The sequence below is a fragment of the Marmota flaviventris genome, chromosome X, assembly GCF_047511675.1.
Source record: "Marmota flaviventris isolate mMarFla1 chromosome X, mMarFla1.hap1, whole genome shotgun sequence".
NCBI classification, from domain to species: domain Eukaryota; kingdom Metazoa; phylum Chordata; class Mammalia; order Rodentia; family Sciuridae; genus Marmota; species Marmota flaviventris.
In genome coordinates, this window is record NC_092518.1 from 34,389,230 (window position 1) to 34,404,297 (window position 15,068).

Below are 15,068 nucleotides of genomic sequence, written 5' to 3' on the forward strand. Positions count from 1 at the left end.
TTAGGATTCCACCATTATGTTCAGTATCTATAGTACAATTTTGCACCCCTACTAACCTATGGTAAAGTGTCATTATGAGAGTTAGATGGTTTTGAAGTAGGAAATTTAAAAATTCAAACTTCTGACTTTGGGCATTACAAGCCAAATGTTTATCTTTTTTAATGTGTTTGGCCATTTCCTTCCTGTCTTTGAATTGGTTTAACAACTATATACTGAATATCTACTACATACCAGACACAATCTTTGGTGGTAGAGACACAGCAATTATTATGAAAGTGAAGAATCCTGACCAAATGAAGCTCAAAATATATAATAAAGAAATGCATGGTTTTAAACATACACAAGTTCCAATAAGTTTATGCCATAGACCTTGATGCAGTATCTACTTCATAATGAATCTCATCTGATACTGCAGCATAAGAATCCTTAAATGACACTCTGTGCCAACTAAGAAATTTTGAGTCTAAACATTACAGCCTTTAAAATGGCTCAAAATCCACACATTTGGCAGAACCTGTCAACAGCAGGTGCTACTCTTGAGGTAGCACCCAACTCCCAAGCACATCCAGCTGCCAAAGAAGGGAGGAAAATTATTAAAGCTTACCTTTAACTCTGTGGGGCTGTCCCAGACTCCTCTGCACAGAAGGGGAGAACAACACAGCAAGAATCACCAGAGCTTTTCTCTTGCCTAAAGTGTGGTGTGATTTCCCAAGCTTTCATCATCACCCACCCTTGACCCCTATTTCAGGTAGATAAAACAGAAATGATGAGGTTGTTCAGAAGATTCGTGTGGGTGGCTATTGTGATGACTGGGACAATAACACTGCTCTCTTTTAAAGAGAGCACATTTTATTCACCACTAAAATAAAAATTTAATTTTTCAAATACTGCATTTCCAACATTATATTGCAGAAAACAGCAAAATGCAAATTCTCCTGTAGATAGGATGCTTCTGGCAACAGACCTGAGTAACCACACTCTGAGGGCTGGCCTTTCCCTGACCCTTTCTCTTTGTATCTCGCCTCTGGGATGAGTAAGCAGGGCAAAAGCTATGAATTAAGTTGATTGGGAAAGCCTAAATGAAAGGGCTAACTCAATCATTTCCAGTCTCAAACTCTATTTTCTGTCTTACCAGCATCTCCTATCAAAGTATTCAGCCCAGATTTACTGAAAGAAATTATGGACCAAACACTCACCAATAATATAGCTCAGTGTGATTTGACCAATTTATGTTCCTAACTTAAAACATCAGTCATGTAAGGAAAAAATACAACCATGGAATCACAACTGCAAAAATAACACATTTTTTCCTTTTCTTACTACTAAAGCTATTGGAGACTCTCAAAGACCTTTCTTTCAAAAGCTATTATATTTTCTTCAGTGATGTGGGTAAAGAGGAAGATTCCATGTGCATCAAATAAGAACAATGGAAAAATTCACTTCTTGAATTTTATGTGAAACTGGCCACTAATCACCTTAACAGCTGAGACCAAGTACAAAGGAAAATCAAAGTGCAATATAACATTACAACTATGGGTAGAAACAGCCATTTTTGGTTGGATGTGGGATGGCTAACCATAATTCTCCTGGTAAATATTCTATGATTGCCCACAATATTTGGTATCTATGTGTTCAGAAACATCCTGGTGAAACACAAGTGACTATAGCACTCTACGACAAAGAAAACAAAACTCCAGATGGGATGGCACTATTTCAACAACTCAGACCACACCAAACAGCTCACATGAATTCCTAAACTTAGCACTCACAAGGTGGGCTTTCTCTTGAGGAAGTGAAAAAGGCAGTAAGAATTGAGAGAAATGAAAAATTATAATAGATGATTAAGTTAGATTATACTAGAGCACAGAAAAACTGGGGATATAACAGTGCAGAATCAGTGAGGAAAGGTCACAGAATTGTTAAACAGGCAACCACTATCCAAGCAGAAAAAGAAAGGGCAAAATAGTATATTATTTTCATACACAAGTCTCTAGTCACTGAGTTAATAATTTGATATCAGAAAAAGAATAGGGTTTGTAGAAATATTAGGGTCAGGTGAAAGGCAGACACAAGTGTGTACCTAATGATTTTAGCTGCTCCAAGTTCAGAATTACAGGCAAGAAAATAATACCAAGGCTTTATCTCAATCATGGATCAACAAGATTTTTGTTTAAAGGGCTAAATAATAAATAGTTGAGGCTTTGTGAGCCACACATTCTCTATCAAAGCTACTCAACTCTATCAACAGCATGAAAGCAGCCACAGGTAGTAGAATGATTTGGCCTATGGGCTATTATTTACTGATCCCTGATCTAGGATGCTAAGTTGGTGGTTCTCAAACTTTTTTGTGCTTCAGGATTCCCCTGGAGGGCTAATTAAAACAGAAATAGTGGAACCCCATCCCCAGAGCTTCTGACTCTATAGGGTCAGCATGGGGCTTGACATTACATATTCTAACAAGTCCTCATATGCTGCTGGATTCAGGAGGTGATCCACATTTTGAGAACCACTAATCTATACTTTACTAGCTAAAGAGGATGCTAAACATGTTAATAACTAAGTTCATATCTGATTAGTTACAAACATTTACCACTTAAGTAATTTCCAAACTTCAAAGCTCAAAAAAAGGAAACACATTATTTGGAATTCTTATTCTTCACTTTTGACTTCAGTGTAAATTTATTATTGCCCCATCAGTAAAATACACACAATTCACCCTCAACTCTCTTTATTCAACATTTTCAGCAAACATGTTTCTAAGTCCTTAGAGCTGAGAAGTATTAAGGTCTACAAATCAAAGAAGAAAATAAAATCACTTTTAAAGACAAAGGTAAATGATTCTTGCAAATTCAAATAAAATTCAACAAAGTCTATTTCTAATTAAAAATACTGCATTTCAATAAAGTGGAAATAATAATATATGTAAGGCAGTTCAAGAATTCTGTCATTTAATGCTAAGAATCCCATGAACTTTATAATAAGTCATTACTATCCTTCTTTTATAAGATGAATGAACTGAGGAAAATAAACCAAATGGTGATGTAACATGACTTTTAAAATTTTTCTTCCTTAAAATATTGATTTTTCCTAGTAAGTTTTAAATTACATTTTTCAAATCCAATTCGCACACCTTTTGTTAGGACTACATCTATGAATGTACTTTCAGAGGGGAAATACTCTATCAAAATCTTCTAGTCCATATTCATTTTTATGGGCCTAATTCTGAAGCCACCTAGGCAAGTCTAGCCAAGAAGCTCAAACTTCAATCAGATGTCAATTTAAAGCCTACCAAACCATTAGTGCAAGTGGGTCATAGATTATAGAAGTGTGATCCAGCAGTATAATAGAAATACTCAGCAATGGGAGAAATATTAAAGTAGATAATCCAAAAAGTAGAGCAGCAGGCCTAGACTGCTCCCTCTCCAGATTTCCAGGGTCTTTCTGCAATGATGATAATGAAAGTGATTTTGTTTTAATAGATATTTACATGGATCCCTTTCACATTCATAACATGGAAATGTTTTTTAAAAAACAGCACAGTCTGCAATATGTATAGTTACAAGAGGTTTTTTCCTTTCTTCCTGGCATGTTTTTTAAAATATTATATATGGTGATGATAATGTGAGACAATTACATTCTCACTGTAACCTGTGATCTGAATAGTCCAGTAACAATATTTTAAAATTTATGAAATATAATTAAAGAAAGTCTTCAACAGCTTCCTGTTTCTTTTACAAGTATCTAATGATTTTACAAATGACTAAACTAAAGAAAAATCATTTCTTAGAAAGAGAATTTCAAATTCAATGTCATATTATACTGCTAGGATAAAAACTCAGGTAAGAGCCAGGCACAGTGGTACATGCCCAATCCCAGCAGCTCAAGACACAGAGGCAAGAGGATCCTGAGTTCAAAGTCAGCCTCAGCAATGGCAAGGCACTAAGCAACTCAGTGAGACCCTGTCTCTAAATAAAATACAAAATAGGGCTGGGGATGTGGCTCAGTGGTTGAGTGCCCCTGAGTTTAATACCCAGTACCCCACCTCCCAAAATATCCAGGTAAGAAAATATAAAGCCTAAGAAGAAGACCAGTAGAAATTCTTATATAAAGTCTGACAGGGGCTGGGGTTATGGCTCAGCGGTAGAGTGCTCGCCTCGCATGTGCAAGGCCCTGGGTTCATTCCTCAGCACCACATAAAAATAAATAAAAGTTATTGTGTACAACTACAAAAAATATTTTTAAAAAATGAAAAAATAAAGTCTGACAATACTGCTTTTGAACTAATGGCTCAAAGGGAAGTCACCAAAAACTTCTAACTTAAATAAATACAATATAAATAATACTGTCCAAGGATTATCACAGGAGAAGATGCCTTCCTCTGAAGCCAACTTAAGTATTTCCCTAGAAGTGTTCTAAATAAACCACCCAATTCTAACATGATCATCCTTATACCTACAACACAGCCTGACTTAGTAGATAAAATACTTTTCTGTGGACTTAGGTACTTTGGGTTCAGTGCCCAATCATATCAGAGACTACAACTTCAAGATATTTCCATCTCATTTTGGTCACTATTAAGAAGATGTACAAATTACTGCCTAATAAAATTTGGGGAAGTTGCATAAAAGAATATTATAATATTCATAAATCCTGTACATGGCTGTTTCTTAAGTGTATATTCTGGAATTTTCCTTTTCTCAGTCCTAAAATTTCACATTATGAACAGTTAATTGCTCTGTCAAATGTCCAAAGGCAAAGTGAAAGGTTTGATACAAAATTCCCTCTTTTAACAACAAAATTATAATCTAGAACTGACCTACAAATTATGAAAATCTGTAAACCCAAAGAATACTATCTTTTCTATGTACATAAGAAGCAACAACAGATTTTTTAAGAGAAAGTGCTCTTAAATATATAAACCTCCTTAAGATTTAACTTTCCCTTCTTGCATTCCTCTTATTTTTATAAATGAAGAAAACCGTCCAAAAAGATTAAATTACCCAAGGAGAAGACTGACAGAATCACTTAAGCCTCACTTCCTCTGTAAAGATTTCTCCAATTTCCTTTTCCTACTAGGTGGTTACACTGTCTGGATTTCTCACTTAACACACTCATTCAACAACTTCTGACTGAGTATTCTATATTTTAGTTACTAAACTACATAGAGGATAGCTGTGCAAACAAGTCAGTGGTGACCCTTGCCTTATCAGCACTCAAGGTCTGGTTAGATAAGGTCTAAATTTAACTACTTGTAAATCTTCTCCTATTGACAGAGATCTCCCAGGGGTTTGTACACCAAGTGTTTGATGAATAATGTTAATGGCAATTAAATAACAACAATCCTTGAACATTTTACAAAGATCATGCTATTCAATCTTCACAATTCTGTAAGGTATGTACTATCTCATTTTACAGATAAAGAAACTAAGGCCCAGAAGGGTTAATTTGCCCAGGACCTCACAGCTAGGAATACAAAGGAATACATGTTAACACTGCTAACAATTTTACACACATGGTAAGAAAGAATGTTCATTTCACCATATTATTTGTGTAGTAGAGTCTGTGTTTAGCACTGAGAAAATGCACATTTGGAAATTGTTGAAACTTTTGTACATAACTGCCAAAAGTAATTTGAGTAGCTCAAATATTCTACAAATAAAAAATACTTATGTTTTACTTTACCATCACTTATCCATGCAAATGGCTTGTGAAGCCGTGATCATTTCTTCTACAAATAAGAAAATGGCCACACTGTGCCCAAAGGTTACCAGACCAGATCTTAGGGGACTGCCTTACAAGCCACACAGCAATGGTGATCCATATGTTCAGAAGAAATTACATACCAATGGTAAGCAGAAAGGCCGAAAATCTGTGATGTTTCCTAAAAACACAAACTAGAGTATATAAAATAGCAATAATATAATGATGATCTGCACACTATAGCAGGGCTAGGGACCTCTGTAATTGAATTAATAACACCATATCATTTTGTTTAATAAACATTAAAATCTGCATATGGTTAAATGGTAAAACTCCCATTCCAGATTTAAATATACCAAAATACTCTAAATTCAAGATTAAAGGCTTTCTACACAGATTCAACATCTGCATGGTATTTTGGCTATCAGTAAACTACAACAGAGAGAGGGGGTGAAAGAGAGAGAATAAATCATCTTTCTTACCTCTACATAATTTGAATACTTACCACAATGTTAGAAAGCAAAAAAAAAAAAGGTGCTTTAAAAGTGGGGAAGGGAAGCGGGGGAGTGCACGACAGCCCAGTAACAGAACACAAAAAGTTGAAGTAAAATAATGTGCACTTAGATACAAAAAAAAAATGGCTGAAATGCCATAAAGCAATCATTTCCTAATGTGAATGAATGTGTACAACTAAAAAAAGCCAAAGAACAAATTTAGTTAGCGGGTAGTGGAAAGAGGAATGATGAAGGAAAAGAGAGTACTACTCTCATCCAAGCTGGACAAAAACTCTTCAGGCAAGAAAAAATTAAGTTCCTTATAGTGGAAGGATTTAAGAAAATAACAATGGTTTGACAAATACCAACAACTTAAAAGTATATTTAAAATATCAAAAATGTACTTTGTCGCTTCATGAAAGGCTCCCATTTAATTGACAGTCAGCACAAGCAAGGGAATGAAAATGACCTAATTTTAGGAAAACCAAATGATTTTATCTAAAAGTCAGCCATCAGAATCTATAAAATACAATTACAGAGAAAAAGAAATCTACTTCTTTTTTGGCCCTGAATATGTTGGTTTTGAGATAGATTCACAGAGAGGTAGTGTAAAATTACCAACATCTACAGAAATGTAGCAAGAGCCTCATTTTTTGGACACATCAAGAACTGAATATTAAATGCTATATTCATTTTGATATGTACTTTAAATTGTCTCTGTTATAGCCACACCTTTTCTTGGTCCTCAGTGTGTTGAATTTTACATTATTGAGCTTCCCCATTTTGAAACTTCTGTGCTGTCTCACTATCTTGATTCTTCTGATTCTATGAGTTATACTCAGAATAGAAATCAACCCCCCCCAGTTCAGATGACCCCTGCCTGAGAACTCATTTACTTATTGTTCACTTCCACACACGAGTCCCAAATCTTCACTGACATTCCATACCTCTCACTCAAATTCCAGTCCGACATTTCTAGCAATGTCCAATTAGAAACAGCTTATACTTAATATAAAGCCAAAGTAACCATCCATATCATAGGATATTGGTAGCAAAGAGTTAGAGAAAGATATAATGATGAAAACGAAAAGATCATCAGCTATACTGTTTTTTTAAAATATTTTTTTAGTTGTAGTTGGACACAATACCTTTAATTTACTAATTTATTTATTTATGTGGTGCTGAGGATCAAACACAGTGCCTTGCACATGCTAGGCGAGTGCTCTACCATTGACCTACAACCCCAGGGCCATCTATACCATTTTTAATGAAAAGTAAATATTTCAATATAGTGATACTGGGGAATGAACCCAGAGGCACCCTACCACTGAGCTACATCCCCAGACATTTTTATTTCTTATTTTGAGACAGAGTCTCGTTAAGTTGCTGAGGCTGGCATCAAACTTGCAATCCTCCTGCCTCAGCCTCCCAAATCACTGTGATTATAAGCTTGTGCCACAGTGCCCAGCTCCCATTTTGTTTTTTAAACAAAGCACTTCCAGAAAGATATATAAGAAATTGAATAATGGTCACTTCTGGAAAAAGGAATGTAGATGGTGGGAAAATGGAAAGAGATTCTCTATTTACCTCTGTACCACTTATATTTTAAAATTGACTCTATGTATCATTATTTTCATAAGTTGCTTTATAAAAATCAGTAATAGAGTAATAAAATGTTATTAAATCTCAAAATTGAAAAATACAAATTAACTTCAAGCTACTATAGCTTTAGAAATGAAATCGTTCCAGTTTAGAAAGTCAGAGACTCTCCTTATACTGACTCAAGCTCTATAATCATAATACCATAGTGATCCCAGAATATAAAGAAAGGACAGGGTTCTACAGCATCTTGAACCTAGTAGCATAAATCCAGTCCCATATTTGGTGGTTCCAGAATTCGTATTATCAGTGCAACTAAAAAATAATGCCAAAATGTGAGAGCAGCATATCCTATTAGCTTGGTGGCTGAGGACAGGTACCTACTCTGCAGAAGTAACTTAGTACCTTGATTACGTAGACATGCGGTGCTGGTGGATGGCTGAGATGCTCAGACTCAGCAACTGTGGTTGAGTATATGGTTTTTGGAGTCAGAGAGAATAATTTCAGTATTTCTAGCACAACACATAGGATTAACTACCCTGTGGAAATCACTTGACCCCAACTGCAACAAACACCTATCTCTGAAACCCCACTATTTCTGGTTTGGCAAGCTAGGAATAATTATTATAGTCTATCTGTTGGGGCAGAAGAATAGAAGGAAAAATTTAAAGAATAAAAGGGGTAAGAAAAAGTTCCAAAAACAATTATATTTTGGACAGATGGCCAAGATTCCCTATTTCCTCTGCTACAGGATACACAGATTTATCAGTCAGTTTGGTGACAAATGCTGTTATTTCATTAAAGAGAAAGACAAAAAATAAATAAATAGGTGAAAGAGTGAAGAGTATATGGAACTTCTACTGAAGAGGTCAGAAATCTAAGTAGAAAGTGAAACAATCAAAATTTGTAGTAAATGAACTTTGGAAATGAAGATGAGTCTTATTTTAAAGAAACCCAATGTAGTATTTTCACAACCTGAAATAGCGGCAGAATTTGGTATGAAATTAATAGACTTTAGAATCACCTGGAATTTCATGTGATCTTGGGCAAATTACTCACCACCTCTTCTCCCCTTGTTCTCTGTAAAATGGGTATAATTAAATGTGACAATATATATAATATGCCTAACACTGGAAGAATAAAAATAGGCATTAAGTTATAAGACTTTTGTATTTTCAGACAATCTTATGTCAAAGTTCCTTTAAATACTGTTCATAGAACATTTACAATGTGCAAAAGTTTTGAAATGCAATAATTTAAGCATGACCTCAAAAAAAGAAGTACCCACTTTTTAAATTTATTGAGTAGAGCTAGAACTAGAGATGGAAGAATTTTCAATTGAAAGGAAAGATCCAGGAACACAACTTAAGGGACATTAGAAATATTGTTCATCAGGTGAAACTGCTGCAAATACCAGAAAAAGAATGGAGGCCAGTGAACTGCATATGTCAAGTATACAAAGCAGGTCACAGTCGTGGAAGTTAAGGGAAATATTTAGGAGGACAACTTGCAAAGGACACCTCCTAAAGCAATCTGTGAAAACTGGACATGAAGAGATGCAGAAGCAGAAAAGCAACTGAATAGCTCAGTTCCCTGCAAAAGGACCCAGGAATCAAATTCCATCATCAGGAATTAACATTGCTTCTCCACTCCCAATGAGGCCTACCATCTGTAGAAATCCATATCCTGTGTTTAACAAGCTTTTCCTCTGTAGAAGTGCAGCTGTACCTCCATGGCTTGGATTCTTTCTGGGCTCCCAGCGATTTAGCTGGTGATTGTGTTTCATTTACCTTGTTACATGGCTGTCACTGTGATCATGCAGTTCTTTCATGGAGCACTACTCCTTTCTGGAAAGTTCTCATTTCTTTCAGGCTCAAACTTGACCTTTTCCTAACATTAGAAACTAGTTTACCTACAATGTCTAGTTAAAATTTCCAGAAAAGATTCTCCAACATGATGTAACATTCCCTGGATAGTGCTAGAAATCCAAATCACTAAGCCAATCAATACATGTGAAATTCATAGAAACTAGTACAATTTATAAAGCAGAATTTTCCTCTATGCTGAATTATATACTTCACATATTATTAATCCAGTATTTACATAGAGGCTACATTTAACTCAATCCTTTACTAAATATCCTTACTGGAGTCACAAATACGGAATTTAAAGTACACAAGCAACCATTCTCTTTTAATAGAGTGTGTGTGCAAACACAATCCATACTAAATTGATAAGTTAATCTTAAATTAAGCCATTTTAGTGAGAAGCCATCATCAACTGATACTGAAGCTATCCTTGTTATGTATTGTTCCAAATATCAGACAATCACCATGTTAGCATTAGATGAGTGTCATAAATCAATGTGAACCTTAAAAGGCCCAAGAAATCAAAGACAAGTATAGGCTGAAACTAAATTCTTAAACAAGGCTCAGAAACATGAGTGCATAGAAGATAAAAATCCATGTTTTAGACCATTCACTTCAATGCCTTCCTAAAAACATTAATTATGCTTTGTAAAAACTGTAATCCTCTGAAAAAAAAACAGTCCCTAAATACTACATATACATCACCTGAGTTTTAAACCAATGACTCTCAGTCACTGTTGAACGTTTGAATCGGTCAGCTTAAAAAAATACCACTGACATGACCCACTCCCAGAGATTCTGATTTCACTGCTCCGACACAGGGCCCTGGCAATGATCTTTTTAACAGCCTCTGGTGATTCTAATATGTGGCCAGGTGAAGAACAATAACTATAAACTAATGCAGCCTTTTGGGACAATAATTGCTCCAAGGTTGATAAACATGGTTTTGCCTTTTAATGAGATTTTATTAAAACTACTCAATTCATTCCACAGCTAACAAACAACTGTTAGGTTGCAGGCAGTGTGTTAAGTAATGAAGAAAGATGTGTGAGATCTGCTCCCTGCCCTCAAGAAGCTCCTGTTTGCTAGGTAGAGAGACCCATAAATAAGTAACTGTAATTAAATATGATAAGTGCTCTTGAGGTGTAAGCAAATACAGCATGCCTCACAAACTTGCATGTCATCCTTGAGCAGGGGTCATGCTGCATCATTCCAATTTTAGTATATGTCCTACCAGAGCAGGAAAGTCAGAAGTTACAAATTACTAAATATCCTAAATACCAGGGCAAATATTCAGTCTACACAAGGTGTAAATAATGTGCATTTTGCTATTCTTTTTCACAGAAGCTGCTGTCCCAGAAAGTATGCATTTTTCTATATTTTATTTTGGATGAACCATCTTAAAATTTCCTTCATGTAATATTACAGATTGTGCACTTACCTACAAAACTATAAAATTTGCAAAAGCTACAGTAAATGATCATGACATAAAAATTAGACACTAAGCCAGATTTGCATAATACCTTTCTTTTCCAGTACTTGCTGCATGTGCAAAGAAAAAAAATTGGGGGACTATGATAAGGTACTATTATTGGAGATTTGTTTTAGTAACTTGAAAGATGCTACATGGAAAATGTTATGGAAACAACAGGCATTCAAAAGTGTTTCTGCAAGATTTCCAAAAATAAGAAACACAGGGGAAAGAATTTTTATTTTTTAAAAAAGGAAATGGCATCCTCTCAATCTTTATAATGAATCAGATTATATGGTTCCCTCAAAGACAGCTTTCATAAGCATAAAGGCCACAGCCACTAGAAAGAAAATATATTGCAAATAATGATCTTCTACTTTAAAACATCCTTAACTCAGGTTGTCCTTCTCGACTCAAGGAAAATACACACTAGGGTTTAAAATGGAACTTTCCTTTACACCATCAAGTAAAGCCTAGTACACAGTGGCTGAGTGGCTGAGTGAGTAGGTGGATGAGTAGGTAGGGGAGTGAGTGGGTGGCCAATTAGTTTTGAAAAGTGAAATCTATTTTAAAGTGCCTCAGTGAAAATTTAAACCTATTAAGACTTGGTGGTGAAAAGCAATTTGTGACACTAATTTGATATAAAAAAATCAAAATTCTATGGAATTTGGATAGAAATCAACAAAAAGGTTTTTAGTGCAAGTGAACATCTTCAAAGCATTTCTTTTTAAATCCATAATTGAACAAATTCTAAGTTAAAATGTATGCTGTCAAGGTCCCTGCTAGAAAAATCTCAAACGAATTTCAATTTCCAGATCAATATATACTGAGACAATTTACCGGAGAAACCTTCAACCTTTACACAGGGTGAGGACTGCTATCATTACATTCTTTAACACTAAGGCTATCTTGGATTCATTATTTCACAGAATGGCATTTCATAAATGGCACTGACCAAGTCTGAGTGAGATTTCACTGTTCACAGTAGTTAAGGTAGCCATAGAATACCTACTGCCTCAAAATTAGCTTGTTCTCCAGCTTTATGCAGCTGTGAAACAACAGAAGAATTGAATTCTACCGGGGGGTGTTGCCTGAAAATATTCTATCAATTCTAAGTCAGTAGAATACTGACTATATTAATGTGATGCTGACCACTTTGTAACATCCAAAGAGATCACACTGTCATCCTTCCAGACCTTAAGGAATCAGAACTACTTACCAAAATTGATTCAATGAGGCTATTCTTCATAATCCCAATATAATTAACATTTTAATCTCATATTTTCCAATTATGATGTTGCTGGTTCGTTTACATCAGCTATAACTATGACACAACAAACATCATTCACCCACACATACAGTCATTTGGGGATTTGGGGAAACAACTAATTTACCCTCACTGGGTGCTCCTAACAATAAAGAAATCAAGGAGAATTTGGACATATTTTTCTCTCTAGAACTATGCCACTTACATGTGGCTATGGAGCCCTTGAAATGTGGCTAGTCTGACTGAGGGACTGAATCTTAGATTTTATTTCATTTTAATTAAATTTAAATTTGAAAGGAAACAATTCAGTTACTGAAAAACTTTTAGGTATGTTTGAAATAACTTGGGTATGTGAATCTACTCTTGCACATGCAAATTTATGAAACCCAAACAGATCAAGTTATTTCTGATGAAAATTTAGCTTAGCATCTGAATTTGAGATGTGCTGTTAATATAAAATACACACTGGATTTCAAAGACTTAGTATGAAAGAATGTACAAACATCTCATTCATAATTTTTAATAGTTTGGATCTATTGGGTTAAATAAAAGATTTTATTAAAATTAATTGCACCTATTTATTTTTAATCATTTAATGTGGCAACTAGAAAATTTTTAATTAGCTATGTGGCTCTCATTATATATCTTCTGGACAGCGCTGCTCTGGAGCACTTCTACAACGACTTTACCAGACACATTTGGATATCCTCCTTCTAACAGACACGCTGGTCATTGAACAATAGGGGCAAGGAGTAACACGTCCTCGCAGCAACTGGGTTTGAGTAAAGTGTGTAGCAAGCTCAACCCACAATTTCACCATGTGAGGCAACACCGTAATACCTCAACATGGAAGAAAAAATGAGTTATCAGCACTCAAACAAATTGAAATTGAGTACTGCAGGCAACTTAAAAGAGAGAGAGCCAATTGCTCTAAGGTCTTGGTTTCGTTTCCCAACTGCGGACCTTAAAATAGACAATAAAGCACCGCTTCAAAAAACGAGGTAAAATATTCCAATGGTAGCTATCTAGCAAGCTCTATTAAATAAGCAAAAATTGCTGTTAAATCTTATCTCAACTTCTAAAGCCACAGAATACACGCTGAGCTAGGAAATCAACTTCAAATCGCCAGCATTTTCCCTCACAAGCAAATTAGCAGGATTTGTGCACTTGGAATATTGTTTGACAAGAATGAAAAGGAAACTATTCAAAACAGATTTAAGGAATGGACAATTAGATGAGGAACTGCAGATTTAATTCTCAATCAGCACTGTGATTAATCTGATTCCCTGCTTTTCCCTAGCGTAATTATACAACACAGATGAAAGGATGAGCATTTGGACTGTCAGTTCTATATTCTAGACCAGCCCAGTGACTCAAAGCAGACGGCTCTACCACGCTAACCACCATCCCAACAACAGTGGAAGGGAGCCTCGAGCACTGATTGAACAGTTATTGCATAACGAGGCATTAAAAATTCGGGTGCCCCCAACTCTTTGCACATTCGTCTACACCCGGTGAGGAATTTGCTGAAACTGGACGTACCCCGTCTTAAATGACCCCCTCCAATCAGGGCATGGGGTGAACACAAAGGCATCTGTCTAATATCCTGCACAATAGACACACACCCCACAATTAAAAACCCTGGAGGCTCTTTCTCTCTCTCTCAACACAGTAAACGAAATGCAAGCTGCTCTTTTCGTAAATGGTCTATGGTACACGCAAGGTAACAATAACCCCAACTGTTCCTAGGAAGCAACTATAAAATCGGTTCTGCCACGTCCCTGTGCAACCGTCAGATAAAATGCAGGCAGCCAGCCCCACGCCTTATGGGGGGCCGACCTCGGCTCGTTGGCCTCAACCGATCCCTGAGAACCCCCCAGGCCCCCTCCTAGCAGGAGATCCAGGTACCCGTCTATAAATACTCCAGGGTGAGGAGGACGAGAAAGGCAGAGGGGAGGGAGAGAGGGCAGGGGGCAGGCCCGGAGCGGGTGCGGGAGCTCCCGGGCATCACTGAAATGCATTTTTCCACACTCCCGCTCCCTCGCTTGGAGACTCACTTGCCGATCACCTCGCACAGCTCGTACACATCCTCGAACAGCACGTCGTCGTCGGCCATGGTCCGGAGAGGACAGCGGCCGCAGCGTGGAGGGCTCCGAAAACGGGGATGGGGGCGCCCAAGAGCTCAGTGCCCGGCCCCGGGCTCGCCTCCTCCCTTCAGGACCCGCGAGCCCTCGGTGCTGAGGACGCTTGAGTGGGGCCGCGAGGCCCGGAGACTGCAGCGCCTTCCTCTGCGGGCGACCGCCCCGGCGCGGGCGGCGGGGCCGGGGCGTGGGAGCGAGGGCGGCCCGGGCCCTGCGCCGCCCGCCCGCCCGCTGCTCCTCGCGCTGCTCGGGCCGCGCTGCCCGGCGTGCGGACCCTCGGGGACCGCGCGGCGCCGCGCTCTCTGCTCGTCAGCCCGCGCGGGCCGCGAGGCCGCGACCGCTCCCTCTGCCCGAGGCCGGCTCCGGAGCGGCGCGGGGCAGCTTGGGCTACAGGGGGGGCCGCGGCAGGACCATGGAGGGAGGATCACCACAGAGGGAGGTGGCGGCGGCGGATCGGCGCTGGGGACCAGGAGGCGGCGGCAGAGACGCTCCCTCCTCTTTCTCCTCCTCCCGCCGCCGCCGCCGCCC

The 15,068-nt window shown here is 37.8% G+C and overlaps 1 protein-coding gene and 1 pseudogene across 4 annotated transcripts in view; both read right to left on the bottom strand.

The window, feature by feature from the left end:
* Cask (calcium/calmodulin dependent serine protein kinase) overlaps positions 1-14,678 on the bottom strand; it is a 366,225-nt gene extending 351,547 nt beyond the window's left edge. For 3 of the 4 annotated variants that reach the window (XM_027927438.2, XM_027927437.2, XM_071606243.1), the window contains exon 1: positions 14,457-14,677. In XM_027927438.2, coding sequence (XP_027783239.1) covers positions 14,457-14,515 — 59 coding nt within the window. In that variant the 5' untranslated portion in view covers positions 14,516-14,677. Of the gene's footprint in view, positions 1-14,456 lie in introns of all 4 variants that reach the window. The other variant, XM_071606242.1, reaches the window with a different exon arrangement.
* Positions 10,811-10,906, bottom strand: LOC114086206 (U6 spliceosomal RNA; annotated as a pseudogene).
* Positions 14,679-15,068: the final 390 nt, after the last annotated feature.